Raw genomic sequence first — 20,129 nt, forward strand, 5'->3', positions numbered from 1 at the left:
TGGTTAGAGGCTTCAATTCTTGTTCCTTTTTCAGTTATAGGAACTTAGCAAGGACTCCAGTTAACCACAGGACTTTCCGACAGTTTGTGGTTTGTAGCATTGGTTGCGTCGTTTGTCCTTGCTAGTTCCAATTGGCTATCCGAGGTACGTTTAAAAATTTCCTTATTGTCTCGTTAAATGTTAAAAATATGTTTCTTACATTACAATTATTTCAACTAAAACCGAAGATACAAAATTAATATTATTTATTGTTTTAATGTGTATATAAAATTAAAATCATAAAAATGGCAAAATGAATGCATTTTAAACTAAAAACCAGATCAATGTATGAATTATTTTAGTTTTCAAAACCATTCCATTTCATAGTATTCATTCGGACTTGTGTCTTTTGACTTTGAAATCTGTGGACTCCAATTGTCCTACCTAAATTGTCATAACTTAAAAAGCATTTTAAGTTTTTACCATTTAGAAATGTTATGCAAACTGGTATGTACAGAATTCGTTTACAATGAAATTTGACAAATTCGACAATACATATTGGGAATTATCTCTTAACAAGGTTCTAAAATAAATCTGTGGCATATACGCGCACATAATCGATTACTAGTTTGGGGGATTTCCATGTGGATTGCCAAAGATCTTTACTTTGCCAAAATTGCAATTTGGCCTGAGGATGAGCATTTCTCCATGGCTTCTCATAGTTCGATGTCCGCAAATTGTCCACGAAATCTCCGAATCCGCCGACAGATACTCCCAAAGTTAGATAAAACTGAATATAGAAAACATTCATGTTAATTATCAAATCAACTTAAAATAAAAGCCGAGGTCAGAGATGGAAGTTTTTAAAGTATCTCTCAGGATACTGTGCCGAATTATCCATTCATATATGTATATTAGCGGCTTTAAAAAGATTTGTTTGAGCGCAAAAATGAATCAATGGAGACGCGGTACATTCCCTTGTTCTTGGTTTGATGAGTCGAATTTATAATGAGGCGAAATGTCTTTGAGAGGGGATTTTGTTTAGCAGATGACTCACCATGCGATCAAATGGAGCCATGGGCCCACCCCTCCGCCACGATGGATTGAAGTCGGAGGCGGCAATGTCGGCTATTGTGTCGCCATAGAAGACGCCATCCACCGAGAAGCGTAGCCCCTGGCTGGTCCAATCCAAGCCATACACATGAAAGGCATCACCAAAATGACTTTTGCGTCGCTGCGTGGCCCAGAAGTCTTCGCGGTGGTCGGCCGCCGTGGTTAGCACTGGGCCACCATATAGGGAGTGACCGTCGATGGGTTTACCACGTGGAAGGCGCAACTGTGAATTCCCTCTAGCCATGGCTATGCGCAATTGTCCGGACTCGTATCCCGTTTGGCCATACCATTCCATAAACGGTTCCAGCAGTAGCAATGGGACCAGCCAATCGCCCTTGGGCATCTTGGCACGAATCTCTATGCGTCCGTATTTGAAGGCAAACGACTCCTTGGTATTTAAGCGAGGCACTACAATCGGTGGCATAATGCCACTTGGACCACTGCCGAAGGTCTGCAGGATGCATTCCTTTTGACGATTGTGAGTACCCGTGCAACGCTCAGAGAGATCCAAGTGCGAATCATTTATGCTCAAATCAGGACGGTAGCTAGACCACAATATTGGTTCAATAACCAAATGGCCCTCCTCGATTCTAGCCTTGCCGTCGTACAACACGAATTCGGCATCATTTGTGTCCAAAGGGAAACGCACTTCATGCGACCAGCGTGACTCGTTTAGAGTATCGAAATTCTCCTCAAATATGAGTTGATCCTTGCATAAAGGAGTAGCAGACCGAGGCGATGATATCTCTGTAATAGTTGGCTCACATTTCTCTGGAGATCTCTGCGGTGGCAAGGCCTGAGAATCAGTATCCTCAATGGATCCCGTCGTTTCATCCGATGTGTTAGAGCAATCTTTGGGCACAAATTTGCCCCCTAATCTACACACTTCCAATGGATTTTCAAAATCGCGAAATAATGCATTCTCATGCTGTACACTTGTCCAGATGTGCAATATATCGTACGCCTTTAGATTGTCCGTTATGAAATCATAATACCAGAGTCCTTCTTGGGGTTCCCGCAACTGATGACTGAATTGACCCAGAGTGAATGAGGTGAAATTCCGATTGCGATTCACATTGAAAGCCACACGCTTTACACCAGGCTCATCTTGAAAGTATTGAAGAAACTATCAATTCGAAATTATTTTTACTCTTTAATAATAATCAATTCACCTGGTATGGATACACGAAAACCATTGGATAACAACTCCACCCTGGCTTGAGGCACCTTATATCCATCAATTGCAGTGAACCAGAGCATTAAAAATATCACATAATTCAACTTACGCATTCTGTCTCACTCTCTCTCTCTCTCTCACAGTCTCCTTTACTATATAGTAGTCTGTTCCTCCAGAGATCTCGATGGCAAATGAGCAAGAATCTTAACAAGCGGCTTTGGTTGTGGTTTTTGTTTTTGGTTTTTAGATTCGAGACCGGTTCTCTCGGTAGCAAGTTTTCGGCTCTGTATGCACTTATCAGCATTATATATGTACATAAATATACCTATACATACATATATGTATATATGTATATGTATGTACTCGGAAAATAAGTAGCTGTTTAATTTCTATTTGATCAAAATGAGTGGCTTCTCTTCGAATCACTATGCCACTTTATATACACATCATTTAATTATCTAATTATAATCTCACTTCTAAACTAAGATGCCTTCTCTCTTGATTTCTCTCTCTCTCTCGATTTCCCTCTCTCTTTGTCTATCAAAGCACTTGGAGCACTTGAGGATTAGATTTCCAAATAGATCTTTAATTCAAAGCTTTCAAGTAATAGATAATTCGAAATCGCACACTGATAACAGCATCCAATAGACAAAAACAAAAGCTCATTCTATTCGAAAGCTTTTTCGATTTCGCTGCACTTTAACTGGTTTGCAATGCAGTTCAAGTGCAACACTTTCCGGGAATAGATTCTAGTTAATATATTAATATTGAATAAATTTATAAAGTTTTCATAACAATTAAAACTGCGTCATGTGGTTAAGAATTTTATTGGTTTTGTTAGTTTCGATTGGTAATTTGGCCTACAAAATACCAAATATTGATTTCGAAATGCTCAACGAAAAAGGTTTTGAAGTCTCCATACCAGGTAGGTTGAGAAAAGGCCTCGAACATAATTTTTCAAAGTTCATGATTAATCGGTCTTTGTATAGATGAAGCTGGTATGCAGAGAGTTTTCTATATGCTACAAATCGATGGCAATTGTCCGGCATTAATGGACTATATCACCAATGCCACGGACGGCAATTGGATGAGCAAACAGAGGACTAGTCTGCAGAATAATGATAAATTAAAGATATCGGTTCTAGTGCAATATAATGATGAGATCTACGAGAAAACCGAGACAAGAGTGATCCTAAATACGCGTCTATTGACCACCCATGATGGTCAGTCGAATGGCATCACGTTTCCGTCCAATGATGGCGAGTGTCAGGCCCATTTGGCCTCACAGAAGCAACAAAAACATTGCAAGCCCGCCCAGAGTTTGGTTAGCTCGGGTCGTCGCACCTGTCAGGGGGAATTACTCTTTGAGGATAACTTCAATGAGCTTCAATTAAATCGCAGCATTTGGAAATATGACATACGACAGCGTCTATATCATGTCGAGGAGGAATTGGTCGCATTCGATGATGATCCGCGACATTCATTTGTCAAGGAGGGGCAATTGAATATTGTTCCAGTTATCTCGAATGATGTATTCGATGGCAGCTTTAAGCTGGGCGAACGCTGTACAGCAGTAGAGAATCCCGAACAGGAGTGTAATATATCGAAAGGCAGTTTCTACACCATCAATCCTCCAGTCTTCTCGGCTCAGTTGCATACACGGGACTCATTTAGTTTCAAATATGGCAAAATTGTTGTACGAGCAAAACTGCCAAAAGGAGATTGGCTATTTCCATGTAAGTAATCCTTTACAATTATCCCGAATCTAACTACTCACATGTACATATGTATGTACAAATATATTCTTTCGATTTCAGATATAATGCTTCAACCCATTTCCACATATGCGGAAACTCATTATGCTAAACAAATACGTAAGTTGGAAAAATACTTTTTCGTTTAAATTAAATTCAAATTAGTAGGGTTTAAACTAGGTAAGTAAGCTTACTTTCCTAAGTAAGTGCCAATATCCCAAAAAAAGTATTACTAGAATCTATTGAAACTATCTTAAAGTGAAATTTGTTTAATTTCATTTTTATTGCAGGCATTGCATATGCCCGTGGCAATATTCACTTGCGCAACGTTGATCAGGAGGATGTTTCTGGAAGTCATTTATATGGTGGCATGGTAATCTGGCATCACGGTCGCCCAGTACAATATCTTAAGGATAAATTGATCAATGCACATTATGGTGATGATTTCCACAACTACTCCATGATCTGGCAGAGGGATAAGATCACCCTGATGGTCGACGAAGAGGTCTATGGTGAACTCTATCAAGGTCTACCCTATTTTAATGAGAAATGCTTTATAATATTTGGTGTTACGGTTGGCGGTTTCCTAAATTTTGATGACAGCACCTTGCCCAAAGATGTCAAACCGTATAAGAATCGAGAACCCAGAGCGGCCTTGGCTTTCTGGCAGAAGCGTGATACCTGGGCTCCCACCTGGGGTAAACATAGTGCCTTGGTTATTGATTATGTTCGAGTTTATGCGGAATGAATGAAATTCGATCGATAGATAAAGTACTTATAGTGAAATTGTTTTAGTTACCTAAGCCCTAACAGAGAGCTGGCTTGCAATTCAAACCAATTGTAATTAAAGCGTTACCGCAATGTAAATACTTTCTTATTATACAGAATTTCATTTAATCATCTTATTGTTCAAACATATGTATGTAGCTTACCTTGTTGTCATATATGTACATACATATGTACATATGTGAACATATATCATTTAAATTTGGTTTCTATATGCACTCAAAATCGTTGATACTGTTATGTGGACCAGAAGTTATGGGGATACTCTTTTAGGAGGTTAATCAGAATTAGCTAAAACTGCTATTAAATTATTCGTCCTAAGTGTATTGTTTATAATGAATGAATTTAGAGAGAAACGTCTGGAGGATATAGTTTAAATCAAACTTTAAATGACCAAACCGTTCTTATGCAGCCCTGTCAATTATGTTGGCATTTTTTATATATTTTTTAATTTTAGCTCCTTTTTCCCTACGATTTCTTATCGTTTTTATAAACTTCCCCAGTATTTGCGGCATTTTGTTGCAAGCCAAATACGGTCGCACTGAAACCAGGTTTTTCCGATTCGCGTGTCTGGTCACGCTGCTTGCGAGTTTTTGCGGAGCGGAGAGTGCTGTGTGTTGAAAACGAAATCGAGAAGGAAAGACAAACATTTCATTTTCATTCCACTCAATATTCAAGCGGAAAACAACTCGTAGTCAGATTAACAACTGGTAGTAAGAACACATAAAAGCGGCAAACAATGCCTTCGGCTGCTACCACAATCACCAACAACAATAACAAGGAGAAACGCGCCTCGGTCAGCTCAATTGGTGGTGGCGGCGGAGCAGGCGTGGGTGGTGTCGTCGGCGGCGGAGTCACCAATGGACCGCAGCAGCAGCATTCGAGTCAAAGCAATTTGGCTGAAAAATCACAGGCAGCTGGTAGTCAAACCGATTTGGCCAACAACAACAATAATGGCAAGTTAACAAAGAGTGCTGCCGCTGCCTTAATCGCTACCGCTACCGCTGCCATTTCGGAACCTTATAATCCGCTCAAGCAAATGCTGGTCACCATTGAGCATAAGATACGCAATCTGGAAAAGCGTAAGGTAAGTTTCAAGTAAATTGAATTTGCGATTGAGGAAATCTCTAGAAATTCCAGTTAAAATAAAGGATTTTTCGTTCGTGTTGTTGTTGCGAAAATTCCACCATTTTTATTTTCGGTTTTTTTTTTCGTTCTCAACGTTGCTTTGTTTCGTTTTGCTTGCCTTCCCCCCTCGCCATTATATCACTCTCTTTCTCTCACTCTCTCTCTTGCTTGGTCTCTCTCACCCTACCCTCTCCGCGGCCCTATATGTTTCTGCCTTTTTTTTTTGTTGCGACGCCATGTTTTCTATCTGGAGTTGCCAGCCCTGGTTAGGGTTAAGCCAGCCGGTTTACATTGTTGCCTGCAGTTTAACAAATTATTTGATTTTTGTGAGCAGAAAAGAACAAAGAAAGGCAACAACAAATCCATTAAGTTTACATGTATAATGATTTCAATTTGAATTTTAAGGATAAAAAATAATCATAAGATGCTAAAACTAGATGACTCTATCTGGCAACACTTTATCCTCAATATCGAAATTTGTCTTCTGTTTTTTCCTATTTATCGATTGCAAAAATATAAATTTAAATATATATATATATATATATATATATATATAGACCAAATTGGAATCGTATCGCGCCATTCAGTCCAGCGGTAAGGAATTAAGTTCCGATCAGGCTTTAGCTGTTGCCAAGTATGATGCCGTTTTGGCCAATTTGGATTTCGCTCGCGAGATGGCCAAAAATATGCAATTGCAATCCAAAGAGGCCGAAAAGGAGCAAAAGAAACAGGCCCGCAAGGTAATTTACTTACCCAAAGCCAAACAGAAAATTGTATGAAAATAATATTTCAATCATCTACACAGGATAATCAAGCCAAGACGCTAGCTGAGACGGCCAAGATTCGCGAAGTCTTGATCATGCAAAATGTACTGCAATGTTTTAGCGACGAACAAGTGCGGACCGATTTTCTGAATGGCGAAAATGGAGCTACCAAGTTGGAGACCGTTGATCTGGACACGTTGGAAAAATTGTAAGTATTGGTGTTTGAAACTAAGTCTAGAACATTCACAAACTGTTTCTGTTTCTCTGACGGTATCCACTTGCTGTTTTTTTAAATTGTTATTAACATATTAAGGTTTTCTGAATGATTAAATCTTTAATATCTTTTTGGTTTTGTAAAAATATTTTTAGCTGCTGTGACACTCAAATTCGTCGCCCGGAAACTGTTGATGATGGAAACTTCAATGCCAATGCACAGAAATCTGCGGAATTGTTTGCCATGACGATCAATGCTCGAGCCAAGCCGTATGGTGATCTGACCTTTGATAAGTTGCGTCTGATCTTCCAGCAGATACAGGATTCCGGTTATTTGGACAAGTATTATCTAGTGCCGGAGCACGGCAATGTAACGGCCATGGCAAATAGCACGGATAGTGGCACGGGAACGGGCACGGGCTTGGAAAGCGGCGAAAATATTGAGCCGAATGATAATGCCATTGATCTCGAAATGGAAGTTAATTCAGAGCAATCGGCTGAAAATTCCATTGAAGAGGGCTTGGACAAATTGAATTTGGGTCAACAGCAGCAGCAGGTAGTCGATGTGGAGCCGCCACAGCAACACGAGCGTCCGCCTGCTCCTCAATTACTGGCCGTGGACCATCAGTTGCAACAATTGGTGGTACCGCCGCAAGTTTTTAATGCCGCTGGTGGTGGAGGAGCAGCTAACGCTGCACAGCAGGTTAACGCTGGCGGTGGTGGTGGTGCCGGGGGCAATGGTACGAACACAACACCAGTTCACGTTTTATATGCTCCAGCGCCACCTCAAAGCCAACATCCCCATCAGCTTATGAGTAGTCCCGTGAATCTCCAAGCCATGCAGGGAGTTGGCGGAGCACCAGCACCGCCACCAGGGGTACCTCCACCACAGCAATTATTGCCAGTGCGAGCTGTGGAGCAGAATTACTTTAAGCATCCCCAGCAGTCGGCAGTTCCACCACCCCCACAACAACAACAACAACAATTCATGCAACAATTACGTCCTTTGGCCGAAGTTCTTGGTGCCGGCACCTTCCATTTTCTGCAGGACAGCGAACTGGATAATCCCGAAGTGTCACTACCGCCGCCAGGGACCAATCCAAACTTGATTTTTGAACAACAACAGCAGCATCAGGCACAACAACAAAATCATGTAGAGGATCAACAATCACAGCCACCACCGCAGCAACAGCAGCAGCCACAGGCCATACAATCGCTGACCTTCACTAATCAATCGTTTCCCAAGCCACCCCAGCAGCAACAACAACAGCAGGGTACACCAACTGCTTCCAATCCCAATCAACAGCAACTCTTTTCGCCGGTTTTGATTCATGAGCAGCAGCAGCGTCAACAACAGCAACAACAGCAGCAACAACAACAACCTATGCTTATAATGACACGATTACCGCCCCAGCAACAACAGAAACAACAGCAACAGGCGCCGCCACCACCTCAGGGGATTGGAATGCAACCTGGAGATGTTACCGCAGCCTTTCCCTATGACAACTCTGCGGTAGTCAGCTACGAGCAGCAGTTGCAACAGCAATTGAAGCAACAACAAAAGCCCCAGCAATCATTGCCCGTTGAGGAACAATCCTCGGCTGCTGGAACTGCATCTGTTCCTACTGGTGCTGGTGGCGATGAGTGGCATAACAATACGAATGCTGCAGCCACAGCTGCTCTCAATAGTGTGCTGAAGAGCCAACAACAACAACAGCAGCAGCAGCAAAAACAACAGCAATCTCCGTCAGAAACTGTTGTCAGCAACAAATGGAGCTCAGAGATGAATTCCTCATCAGCTAGCTCAAATGGCAACAAAGAGTGGGCGCCACAGCGTGATCATAGCACGGAGAATGAATCGAATCATTGGAATAACTCCCAATCCCAAGATGGAGTCGGTGCTCCACGCCGGAATTCGGGCAATTATCAGCGTCGCAGTGGCGGAGGCGATGAGCGACGAGATGGCGGTGGTCGAAATGGCGGCGTTGGCGGCGGTAACTATCGATCCCGTCAATATGGCAATTCGGCCAATCAAAATGGACGTGCCGGAGGCGGAAACTCTGGTGGTGCCGGCAGTGGCGTTTATTTCCGTAATAATGAGACCGGCAATGGCGGCGGCAACAGTTATTACCAAAACGGCAGCGGTGGTAATGGTGGTGTTGTCTACAACAAGGAGTCGCGATACGAATCCTCCGGCGGTGGTGGCGGCGGTGGTCCCTATCGTGGCCAACGTGGCGGCAACCAGCAAAGGAATGGCAACGGTTCATACGGTGGTGGCAGACCAATGAACGATCGCGGACGTAACGGTGGTCCTAGTGGTGGTGGTGGCGGCGGAGGCAGCGGCGGCTATATCCCACGTCAAACCCAGCAGCAGCGTCTGCCTCTCGGACTGGAGAATAAAAACTGATTTGAGAGGACGATAGAAGAAATCTTGTATTAAATATACATATAAAAACTTATTCATACAACAACAACAAACAAAAACAAGAAGAAATCCATACAGAGAAAACCAGAGCAAAGAAGAATCATCCCGCATCTCACACACACATACACAACACACACATATACATATATACGCATGAAACGTAGACGTACAATTTACATTTACGTGTAAACTCTCCAAAAAGAAAACGGGAAAACCTGAAGAAGAAAGAAACGTAGAAGATCAATGAAAAGATAGGGGAAAGAACAAAAGAAAGAAGAAAAAAAACTGTTCCGCATTTTTTTTTTTTTTTTTTTCTATAATTATATATATATTTGGAATACAATTTATAATTTAATTTCTTGTCCCCCAACCCACCCAAAAAAAAATTTATTATATATATAATTATGATTTAATTAATTATATGTATGCATAATAACATAAACAAAAAGCAAAATAAACTAAAAATGAAACAAAACAACAAAAAAACCAACAACACTTAAAGAAAATGCAAAAACAAAAAGAGAACAATTACAAAAATTAAACTACATTTAAAAAATACATTACTACAGGAAAATCAAAGCTCTAAAAGGGTTTCTAAAACTCTTCCCCCAATGAAACAAAAAAAAAAACAAAAAAAAAAAAAAAGCTAAAAAAAAAATATGCAGACTAGAAGCGAATACTTCGATCAGCTGAGCAAGCCAAGTTAATTCAGAAAAGTCTCCAAAATCCAACTTCCATCCATCCCGACGCTCCTTGCACATCCCATAAAAAAATCCCACAAATATGGAAAAACAAAAAAAAATATCCACTTTTCTGAGCAAGTATTTATACATCTTAGCAATTAAATTACAATTTCGGAAAATAAAACTTACGATTATTATTAAATTTATATATACACACACACATATATATATATATATATAAATATATATATTGATATATATATAAATCAAGCAAGCAAACCAACAGCAAAGGAAAAATATTTAAATATACATATATATATATATATTATATATTTAGTTACAAGTTCTAATATATCCCATTTCTACATACATATACTTTGCCTTTCGTTTACTTCCTTCCTATTCTTAGTTCTGTTTTGTGTTCCATTTTGGACACATACACACACAGACACAGACAGGAAAAAAGAACACAGCAACAAGAAAAATAAAAACAAAAAAAGAAAACATATTAATTATATAGTTGTAATTTTAATGAAAATATTGATAAATGGATAAAATGGAACATTTTTTGTGCACACTCATTTGTGTATTATATAAATGAAAAACCAACAAATCAAAACAAAAAACAAAAAAAAAAGAGAATTATGTATTTGCAAACTAGTACATTAAACAAAACAAAAATTATATAAGAAAACTTGCACAGAAATTTATTTCCCCAACTTCAAGGACACTCTGGTTTTGATGGTTTCCATTTGAGAAAGATTGTTCAATCAGTCCACAACTCTAGAGTCTAGACCACAGATACCTAAATTCTTAACGATTCACTTTAATATTGTCGGTTAACCTTTGGAATATCATTTGTTACCTTTCGTTCGTTCAATCAAGGAAGAAGAGATCTCTGTCTCGATTTCATCTCTTGAACATACATACATAGGGAGAGGGCCCAGTTGTGACTCAGGCCCAGTTGTGACATTCTCAAATATTTTTGAAATGCGGTATTGAATGACAGTTTGAGCCCTGTAAATCATGTTTGTTAGACGTTCTGCAGTTTTTGGACAGACTCCAACGTTAATAATCGTATTGTATATATGCGTACCAAACATCGTGTTGAAAATCGTGCAAAAAGTTTTTTGATTTTTTTCAAAGTACCAAAATTTTGTAAAATTAACAGTGAAAATGTGAGTGTAATGCATTAAAATATTCTATTTGCCGTATATTTTGTGATCCTATAAGGATTTATGTGATTATGTAGTGTCTATAAAAAATATACATATAAACTTTAAACTATGAAAAGGCCCGGTTATGACTCAGCTGGGGTGCCCAGTTATGTCCCATATTTTTTTTTTGCAATAGGATTATGTAAAATTGTCAAATTCAAACATTTTTGTTGTTGTATAAAAACAAGGAAAGGAAATTTACTTAATGAGACCAGTTTGTCCGAAAATATTCTGGAAGATCTCGAGCGGGAAGGTGCGGGATTGTTTCATTTGGTAAAAACACAAATTAAGTAATGTTTGGGAATTAAAAAACTTTATATAGTTTAAGTCAATGTTCATTTGTGTTTTTCATTATTTTTGTCATTGAAGGCCTTCATAATAAGTAAACCATTAAATCGCAACAATTGGAGTGATTTTCCTTTCATATTTTCTTATTTTCAGTGAATTTCTTAAGGTGAGTCATAACTGGGCCACTTTTTTTCGGCCTAAAAAAAGTTATCCACATTAAACCTGTTCCAAAATTTTTTGAGTAACTCAAATAAACATACATTCTTTGGAAAAAAGTTGCGTTTAGTTAATATTTAAATGTTAAACTTCTTAATTTTTAATTTTGCGGAACTGTAGAAAAAATTTTGAGGTTTTTTCAAAACCCGCGTCATAACTGGGCCCTCTCCCCTACATATGCATATAGAGAAAATTGTATATAAAAATACTTAGAACAACTAAAGGAAACAAGTTAATTAAGAAAAGTATTTAAAGCCAACTTCCTTACATACGAAAGATATTTGAATGGTTACTATTTAGAAGACTTTAACTAGAAAGAGACAAAGAGAGTAAAAAGTACTTAAACCGGAAGGAGATGGCATGTCTAAATACTCAAACTGGGATTGCAGTTCCTTTCGTGAGTAACTCAGTCATCCACAGAGACCGTAACATCCCGTCAATTAAGTGCGAAATCCGGAGTTATGGCATTCGGTACCTCTCCAGGCTAGAAACCCATGATAATGTACTTGCATTCAATCTGCTGGACATGCAGTGAAGACGTCTGCAAAGAAGTCACCCAATCGACCTGCCATTTAGAGCAGAAACGGACTGGTGATTCCACTGCAATTTCATGATTACCTTTGACAATATTTGCTTATTGTCCTTTTAGGATAGATCGATAAATCCTTTTAGGATAAATATAAAAGAACAATAAATTCCCCTTTCGTCGTCATGTTATGTGTATGAAACAGGATAAAGATTTTGTAATCGCAAATTTGAGACTAAATTGATTTGGTCCTCTATGATTCGACATAGGTACATGAGAAATAGTCTTAGAAATACCTTAGACAATTTTATTTGTCTCTATTTTCAATGAATTTTAAAACGAATTTGGCTAAGAACATTTCACCATCAGCAATGGAAAGAAACAGCCTTAATAAAAGGATAAATTACAATATTCTCAAACCCAATCACATTGTATGTACATATGTATATATATATAATACATCTAACACTTAAAAACGCTTTGAACAAAAATGTCTGCAATATTAATACATATTTTTCCTTTGAAAATTTTCCTAATTAATGGATGAATCCATCGGAAAGTATCAAAGAGTTAATCGAGGTCAACAATCTATTGAATACATTTGACAAAAAAATAGGCTACAATAAGTAGTCAAAGACAGATAACTAAAAAAAAAGTGGCTCCAACCAGGTCATCCCACGATTTTAAAGGGTATCCCAGATATCCTATGGTAATATCTGCACAGGTAATGAGCCTGTTCTTAGAGAGAGACGGTTCATTTCTAGGTAATGGAACAAACATTTACTACAATCACGTAAATTGTATAATTTCCAATGACCAGGATAAGTTACTTACAGTACTTAACAATTTTCTTCAATTTACATACATACATATGTGAAAAAGCACTAAGGAGTTTTTTTCTTCAGTCCTGCATTTTTGTCCGTGGGATTTGTGTCGTCGCAAAGAAACCAGAGACCCGCCAGTATAAAAGTGATTCCCATGACCGACAAGGGACTCAGTGGTTCGTTATAAACAACGATTCCCAAAATAAACTAAAACAGATTTCGATACGAACATTATATGTACATATCTACAGAAAGGATCGCGTATCACTCACGGAAAGAACATAATTGGAAGCGGCTGTCAAAACGGTCGCCGTCAGAGTTTGTGGTGTCATTTGAAGGGCTTTGAGGAAATACCTTAAGTTGCAGACATTACAGAAAAGCATTAGGCCAAGCGGTAGTAGTTGGAGCACTATAAAATCTAAATATTTCCAATAATTATTCAAAGACTCGAAAGGTAAACAATGATGAACAACAAACCAATTGATGCCGGAAGAAAATCCAAAGATTTGAGGTAGCTGGGCATTATGCCAAAGAAACTTCCGCCTGCAGCAAAAGCACCTGCCAGAAAGCTATAACGGTAATTGTACAATGAGTCCATTTTGCACAAAATAGAAATTATTGCCATTTATCTTTTCCTTAAAGTAGAATAAACCGGCACATCAGCTGATGGTGTTGACTAACCTATCGATAAATACTGGTTTATTAGAGCAGAGAGCATGTCGTGACACGAAGTTAGCGCAATTCTACGCTGTCATCTTTGAATGAAATGTAACGACTCTTTTATTTGAAAAGACGTTTCAGAGTCAGGAAAAAAATAATTGAAGGCCTTTCTTAAAGTTCTAAGCATTATCTCTTTGTTAAACGACCTGGCAGTTAAATTTAAATGCAACTACAAATTTCTTTAAAATATTCTGCGCCATTCATGTAAAACTTTAACTTCTTTTTATCAAAGTAGTGTGTTTAATTTGAAAGTAGTAAAAGTATTTAAAATTTTTGTTTTCAGTTTTGAAATGCTCTTTAATTCAGTTCTCCCCATTCAATGCCATTTTGAACGGATGTAACTCGAAAGTTAAAAGATTTTACACTTAATTAATTTGATTTCGCATTTATTTTTACAAAAACTTTTTTTTGTTATTATTATTAATAATAATTTGTTGTTGCTTCTAATGCCAATAGATCGAAAGAAAGTCTCATTTTGCTAATTGCGCGTTGTATAATTTGTTTATGCGTTTTGTGTATGTGTATGTTTTTGTTTGTTTTTGGAATTGTGTTATATAATATATATATAAATATATATATTTGTATATACAAAAAAATATTTAAGTAAATCAATTTATAAATATAAATAATACAATTCATCATATCTAGTCACCAAAAAGCAGAGCAAAGTACAAAGAAAATGTATATATCAATATAGGAATAAAAAACAAATCTAAAAGGGTTTCATATACATTTTAGAGTAGGACAGAGAAAAAAAAAAAACAATACGAACTCCTTGATTTTTAGACAATTTCCATATATGTAGATGTATATCAATTATAATAATGAAATTTGGTTGTTTTTTTTTTTTTTTTTTTTTTTTTTTTAATTGCTTGCGATTGCTTTGCTTTGCTTGCCTTTTCCTCGGTTTGTTTTCTGTTTTCTAAACTAAAATTTTTGCTATCATATATTTTTATTTATTACTTTCTCATGCATAATACTTTGCTTTACTTTTTGTTTTCACTTTCTCATTTACCTAAACATTCAATCGAAGCAAGTAATTCATTTGCTTGCAATTAACAATAGTTTTTGACAATTTACATAAATATGCAGCATGTGCATATACATTTACATTTATAGTTATATAATATATATTAATATATATATTTTTTTGTTTAAACTAAATTCAACTGTTCACATTTAAATTGCGTTCTCGTTTCTGTTTGTTTTTCACTAAATATTTTTTTAGTTTTTAAATTATTATGTGTGTGCCTAGGAAAATGCGAAACGACTTTGAGCCGTTCTTTCTATCTCTTTTCTTCTTTCTCCCTTACTTTCCTCTTTTCTGAGTTCACAGAATTGAACTCTTACACACACAAAAAAAAAAAAATTTGTTTCTTTATTTAATCTATAAGTTTTTTAAAGTATTTTACATACCATTCTCGAATCAATTTCTTTCCAAGAACAAAAAGACACTTTTATTTGCTGGCCATCGCACTATATATCTATATAAGATTTCCTAAATTTTCGTATACCTAAAATGTTTTAAATCTGTTTCGCTTTGCATCTTTAGCCTTGAGCACCTTTCCAAATCATCGCAAATTTCCCATATAACATAATGAAGGGACGATCTCTATCAATGTCTGCAATATCTGCCGAAAACTGAATGCATATAAATAATCAATTTTAGACTAGAAAAACAAAAAACTCGATTGCATTTTGTGATATTGGAATGAAACAAAATGAATATCAAAACATTTTTCTTTTCTTTTGGTTTTTGGAAGATATTTCTACTCTAAATCGATGGTAAAGGATTCTCATCAAGTATTTTGGATATCATTTCGAAAGGAAGAAAGATTTGTTGTATTTGGGGTATACGAAACTTTTGAAAAAACTTGCAACTTTCTGCCTTCCTCCCCCCTGCGCCTTTTGGGAATTCTCTAAACGTTTGCTCATCTCGTTTACATTAGGATACAACATTTGCGACTCGAACTGGTGCTATCGCTGACCACATCGCCGGTGATGCCGCTAAATTTATTCATTGAATTGTTGGCTGCTGTTGCTGATGATGTTTCAAATTCCAAATAGCTGGGACTCATGTGACCCAAGCCCAGGGGTTGTGTGGCAATTGGTCCTCCTCCAGTTCCCACTGCTGATGATGATGATCCTCCTCCAGATGATCCACCTCCTGCATTGTTGTTGTTGTTGTTTATGTTGTTGCTGGTGTTGTTGCCATTGTTGTTGTTACTGGTGCTAAGGTTGTTGTTGTTCACTGTGGTGGCGGCTCCTAAAACAGAACCATTAGTTGTTGATGTTGTTGTTGTTGCGGATGCTGCTGCGGCTGCGGCTGTTCCTGTATTTGTGGTTGATGTTGCAGATGATGATGTCGTTGTTGTTGTTGCAGATGATAAATCAAAATTATTGAGGACATTGGCGGTGCGTGAAAGCGAACGTTGTTTTTTTAAATTTGATAATGTAGCAGCACTATAACCATTATCCATGGCAACATGTTGCTGATGGTGTTGTTGCTGATGTTGCAACAATAATGCCTGATGCTGTTGTTGTTGTTGTTGTTGTTGCTGATGTTGATGTTGCTGATGATGAGTGCTGTTTGTGTCTACATGAAATGAAGTGGATGGGGGTGTATGTTGTTGTTGTGGGTTGTTTGTGTGTGATTTTGTTGTTGTCGTTGTTGATGTTGATGCGGGCAGGCGGCGGCAGACGACACAAAAACGGGTGAAACAAAATGAAAATAAAACAAAAAACAAAAAAAAAACATAAATACAGAGAAAACAAGCAAATGTTTTGTTTACTTCTTTTTGCACATGTATGTAAGTGTGTTTGTATGTGCGTGTGTAGGTGCGTATGGACATCTAATGGCATGCAGCTTGAAGAGTTTGAGAGTTAAAAGTTTGTGTGGGGGTATCCTTTCTTCGTATTTAGTTATGGGGTCGGTTGTTTGTTTGTTCAAGAGAAGTTGTATGTTAATGCAAAATCTGTGTTCCACTTTATAAAGACAGTCTTTAAAGTTGTTCTGCAAAAAATAACAAATGCTCTATCTATGGGGATACGTGTGCTTATTCTATTGAGTTGACCAAAGAAGTGAACCAAAGAAAAACTGCCATGGACATAAAAACGAACTAAATTAGTGCAAACTCGACAACAAAAGATAGAGAAAAGATAGTAAAATAATAAGATCTGGGCTTCTTTGTTGAAATACTTTGCATACTTTGAGGAGCAATAAAATGATGGCCCCAATTGGAGATCTGCCTAAACTAGAATGCTGTCTGTCCCCGAGTTCAGAGCCCCAAAATAGTTGGCGTTCCCTCCCCCGATGAAGCAATGCGGAAATGTAGTTCAATCGGGGATAACAGAAAAGGATTCTTTTAAAACCAAAATATTCCTGGCCCTTCCTTAACGTTTCCTTTTTAGAACTCAATCTTACACGATAAAAAATATAAATTTAAACAACTTTTCAAATATTTATGGCTTTCATTACCTTATAAAAGAAGAAAAAGAAAGAAAGGAGAGAAAGTAGCATGGAAAATTGAAATAATACTACATCTTTTTCCAAACCTCTATTTAAGCAATCAAAAACACATTGAATTTATATAGAAGTGAACACATTATTAAGCCGCTTAATACAAACTGGGCATCTCTTGACACGATGTTTCCCAATAAAAAGTAGCTCCCGTGTTAAGCCAGGGGCAGGTGTAAATATATAAGTGTACAATTTATGACACACTTTGGAATAGAGTTTACTTAATTAGAGAGTCTCTAAACGCCCCCCCATAAAATTCATTGTCTTTATTTTTTGATTTTTTATAGGTAACGTTGACAGTCGACTAATTGAAGTGTATTTGACTTTTGTTCATTTTGTCATTGCTGGCTGTTGTTTTGTTAATTTTTGCATTTTGAGTTATATTTATTTCGTTTTAGTAGGGTCGTTAAAAAAACATTAAAACATTGACACTGACACAGAGAGACAAAGACAGAGACAGAGGAAGCGCTTAAGCGAAAGCAGTCGAGATGTTTCGAGTGTTTGTGTGTGTGTGTGTTTTTGTGTGACTGTGGGCGGTTGGGTGTTCAAGACATATGCGAATGTGTATATATGTACGTGTGTGTGTGTGTGTGTGTCTGTGGATTTGGGTATTGTGAATGGGTGGGTGGGTAGTGTTTGGTTTGTGATATTCGAATTTGAAGCTTACCCACTAAAACAGTGACCTGGACATTGATTTTGCCATTGGCAGCCTCCTTGGATGATTGAATTTGTACGGCCTCGGCACTGGCTGCCGTTCCCTTGTCGGACAGAATAACAGCCGCTGCCGAGGTGGCGCGTTGATGCTCACCTGCAACTTGGCCAGTCGATCCAATCGATTTGAATTGTTGTTGCTGCTGCAGCTGCTCGGAGTCATTCTCCCGGCCATCGGGTGGACGTCTTGGTAAATAGGAATGTTGTGTATTGTCTACCGCATCGGCCGATTTGGAATGCGGCATCAATTGGCCATTCAAGCTGGCTGTTGATGGGCGTTTCTCGCCATTGTTGTTAATGTTGTTGGTATTATTATTAATATTTGTATGCTGATAGCCGCCATAGCCATTCGGTAAATCGGTAGCCCCCGATGGGGCAGCACCACCGCCCCCTCTGTGGTGGCCGTAGCCTCCTGGGCCTGCAAACGCAGGCGAGTCTCTTCGACGGCATCTTTTTTGGTTGTCAGTGTCTTATCGCGCAAACTAGTGCGACGCACCGATTGGGCTCTGTACAAGGCAACAAAATAAACGTTAATGAATCACAACAATTTGCACGTTGACATTGTATTTGCATGGTTTTTTTTTTTTTCGTTACCTGGTATTATTGCTCTGTGAGCGTCGAACGCGCCTTCGTTGCGCCTCCGCCAGTCGTTTGCTCTCCTGCTCTGTTTTCAGTTGCTCGATGCGTTCCCGTATCTCTGGATCTTCGCAAATATCTACCAAAAACGAGTAAGTATGTCAATCCAAGATTACCCTAGTAGGCATTATTTAGTTTATTTATTATTTACCCGAGGGCGTTTCATCGTCTTTGTTTCGTACATTCAAATCGGCGCCACATTGGGCGAGCATCTCCAAAACCTCAAGCTAAGGACAAACAACAGAGACAATTAGTCAGTTAAACAGGATTCAACACAAAGATTGAACTAAGATGTTTTGTTCACTTACATGCCCCCAACATGCAGCCGCATGCACCGGCGTCCACAGATCCTTGTCCATGGCATCAACATTGACATGCTGCTCCAGTAGGAATTCCACCACTCGGACATAACCATTGGCCGCAGCAATATGAAGCTGAAATTTAAGATATATGGAAAACATTTAGTTAATTTACGATTGTTGGGTTAAGAATCGAATAATTTAGTTTACCGGAGTGGCACACTGATAGTCCGGCTCTTCGAGATCACCGCCAGTGCGTGCCAATTCCATGAGATCTCTCAGCATGACGCGCTCCGTGGAGGAGCGCGTCTCATCGATTAGTTCCTGGGTAACGCCACGTTGAGCCATCTCACCCTCGATGAAATCCAATGTGTTCTCATCGTCGCACAGGTCGTAGGGCATATTACCATCCGTGTTGACGGCCAATAGATTAGCACCATGCCGTATGAGTATGCGCACCAGCTCCAAATGGCCACACGTGGCCGCCGCATGTAACGGCGTCCATTTATCACTGTCCTGGGCGTCCACATTGGCCCCGTACTCGAGCAGAAGACGCAGCATATCCACATTATTGTCAATGCACGCCTGATGCATGGCCGTCAGCCCATCCTCATTGGCTGCATCCGGTGTAATGCCGTGCTGCAGCAATGCAGCCACCTCGGGCATATCATTCCGCGATGCGGCCTCCAATAGCACCACACTATTCTCAAAAGAGATGTGACGGCGACCGCTTAACGTGGCCGTGCCATTCGCATGCCGGAAATGATGAGTTGTATCGCCACCGCCATTCAGTAGATGGCTATTTGTTGAACCACCGCCACCGCTGCCGCTGCCCCCGCCGCTGCCCCCGCCGCTGCCTCCACTTCCGGTATACCCTTTGGACCGCTGCAATTTAACCCATTCTTTTTCCTTTTGACGGGCCAACTTCAATTGCTGAGCACGCCGCCTGAAATACCATTCAAATGTAATGAAATGAAAAAGTGTGCTTTAAATTCAATTTTAGTTTTACTTAAATAATGCAATAAACTTTCAACATTATTTAGTAAGTCTAAGTAGATCTACCAAGACTAAGAAAAACTATCTAGACAGAATATCCTTTTTGAGACGGTTCAGTTCTTCAGTGAAAAGAGTTCAACATATATTTTGTATC

At 38.6% G+C, this 20,129-nt stretch overlaps 5 protein-coding genes across 7 annotated transcripts in view; 2 read left to right on the forward strand and 3 right to left on the reverse strand.

Annotated features, from left to right (window-relative positions):
* Window positions 1–228: 228 nt before the first annotated feature.
* Window positions 229–2,798, reverse strand: GNBP1 (Gram-negative bacteria binding protein 1). 2 transcript variants are annotated; one of them, XM_068285902.1, is made up of 4 exons: window positions 2,379–2,798; window positions 2,265–2,319; window positions 1,037–2,199; window positions 229–769 (listed from the first exon to the last, which is right to left on the reverse strand). In XM_068285902.1, the coding sequence occupies exons 1-4, from the start codon at window positions 2,571–2,573 to the stop codon at window positions 563–565; spliced, it is 1,620 nt and encodes a 539-aa protein (XP_068142003.1). In that variant the 5' UTR covers window positions 2,574–2,798; the 3' UTR covers window positions 229–562. The 2 variants fall into 2 exon arrangements, with proteins under 2 accessions (XP_068142003.1, XP_068142004.1); XM_068285903.1 differs by having other exon boundaries at window positions 2,265–2,455.
* A 201-nt stretch (window positions 2,799–2,999) lies between these two features.
* On the forward strand, window positions 3,000–4,923 carry LOC137573845 (gram-negative bacteria-binding protein 2-like). The gene is made up of 4 exons (XM_068285904.1): window positions 3,000–3,194; window positions 3,259–4,005; window positions 4,087–4,143; window positions 4,314–4,923. The coding sequence occupies exons 1-4, from the start codon at window positions 3,080–3,082 to the stop codon at window positions 4,769–4,771; spliced, it is 1,377 nt and encodes a 458-aa protein (XP_068142005.1). The 5' UTR covers window positions 3,000–3,079; the 3' UTR covers window positions 4,772–4,923.
* Window positions 4,924–5,360: 437 nt separating this feature from the next.
* On the forward strand, window positions 5,361–10,716 carry Capr (Caprin). The gene is made up of 4 exons (XM_068286670.1): window positions 5,361–5,896; window positions 6,495–6,677; window positions 6,743–6,909; window positions 7,071–10,716. The coding sequence occupies exons 1-4, from the start codon at window positions 5,549–5,551 to the stop codon at window positions 9,319–9,321; spliced, it is 2,949 nt and encodes a 982-aa protein (XP_068142771.1). The 5' UTR covers window positions 5,361–5,548; the 3' UTR covers window positions 9,322–10,716.
* Window positions 10,717–12,726: 2,010 nt separating this feature from the next.
* On the reverse strand, window positions 12,727–13,760 carry LOC137574212 (uncharacterized). 2 transcript variants are annotated; one of them, XR_011031957.1, is made up of 4 exons: window positions 13,571–13,760; window positions 13,366–13,511; window positions 13,104–13,300; window positions 12,741–13,029 (listed from the first exon to the last, which is right to left on the reverse strand). XR_011031957.1 is itself a non-coding variant. In XM_068286380.1 (3 exons), the coding sequence occupies exons 1-3, from the start codon at window positions 13,716–13,718 to the stop codon at window positions 13,154–13,156; spliced, it is 441 nt and encodes a 146-aa protein (XP_068142481.1). In that variant the 5' UTR covers window positions 13,719–13,760; the 3' UTR covers window positions 12,727–13,153. The 2 variants fall into 2 exon arrangements, 1 of the variants encoding a protein (XP_068142481.1); XM_068286380.1 differs by having other exon boundaries at window positions 12,727–13,300.
* Window positions 13,761–14,286: 526 nt separating this feature from the next.
* Window positions 14,287–20,129, reverse strand: part of MYPT-75D (Myosin phosphatase targeting subunit 75D) — a 66,382-nt gene continuing 60,539 nt past the window's right edge. The window contains 7 exon segments of the mRNA XM_068286162.1: window positions 14,287–16,409; window positions 18,001–18,430; window positions 18,433–18,550; window positions 18,639–18,759; window positions 18,832–18,907; window positions 18,989–19,114; window positions 19,190–19,925. Coding sequence (XP_068142263.1) covers window positions 15,754–16,409; window positions 18,001–18,430; window positions 18,433–18,550; window positions 18,639–18,759; window positions 18,832–18,907; window positions 18,989–19,114; window positions 19,190–19,925 — 2,263 coding nt within the window. The 3' untranslated portion in view covers window positions 14,287–15,753.

This window comes from Drosophila tropicalis, unplaced genomic scaffold, assembly GCF_018151085.1.
Source record: "Drosophila tropicalis isolate 14030-0801.00 unplaced genomic scaffold, ASM1815108v1 contig_443, whole genome shotgun sequence".
In the NCBI taxonomy this organism is placed as follows: Eukaryota; Metazoa; Arthropoda; class Insecta; order Diptera; family Drosophilidae; genus Drosophila; species Drosophila tropicalis.

Bases quoted from the DNA above. Each gene is read 5' to 3' on its own strand.
- LOC137574212 (XM_068286380.1), bottom strand. From the start codon at position 13,718: ATGGCAATAATTTCTATTTTGTGCAAAATGGACTCATTGTACAATTAC. The intron at 13,512-13,570 runs GTTTGTTGTTCA...GGAAATATTTAG, and splicing joins TTTTCTTCCGGCATCAATTG to ATTTTATAGTGCTCCAACTA. The intron at 13,301-13,365 runs GTGAGTGATACG...AATCTGTTTTAG, and splicing joins CTTCCAATTATGTTCTTTCC to TTTATTTTGGGAATCGTTGT.
- GNBP1 (XM_068285902.1), bottom strand. From the start codon at position 2,573: ATGCTGATAAGTGCATACAGAGCCGAAAACTTGCTACCGAGAGAACCG. The intron at 2,320-2,378 runs GTAAGTTGAATT...GATGGATATAAG, and splicing joins GAGAGAGTGAGACAGAATGC to GTGCCTCAAGCCAGGGTGGA. The intron at 2,200-2,264 runs GTGAATTGATTA...AATACTTTCAAG, and splicing joins TTTTCGTGTATCCATACCAG to ATGAGCCTGGTGTAAAGCGT.
- Capr (XM_068286670.1), top strand. From the start codon at position 5,549: ATGCCTTCGGCTGCTACCACAATCACCAACAACAATAACAAGGAGAAA. The intron at 5,897-6,494 runs GTAAGTTTCAAG...ATATATATATAG, and splicing joins GCAATCTGGAAAAGCGTAAG to ACCAAATTGGAATCGTATCG. The intron at 6,910-7,070 runs GTAAGTATTGGT...AAATATTTTTAG, and splicing joins CTGGACACGTTGGAAAAATT to CTGCTGTGACACTCAAATTC.
- LOC137573845 (XM_068285904.1), top strand. From the start codon at position 3,080: ATGTGGTTAAGAATTTTATTGGTTTTGTTAGTTTCGATTGGTAATTTG. The intron at 3,195-3,258 runs GTAGGTTGAGAA...GTCTTTGTATAG, and splicing joins TTTTGAAGTCTCCATACCAG to ATGAAGCTGGTATGCAGAGA. The intron at 4,144-4,313 runs GTAAGTTGGAAA...TTTTTATTGCAG, and splicing joins TCATTATGCTAAACAAATAC to GCATTGCATATGCCCGTGGC.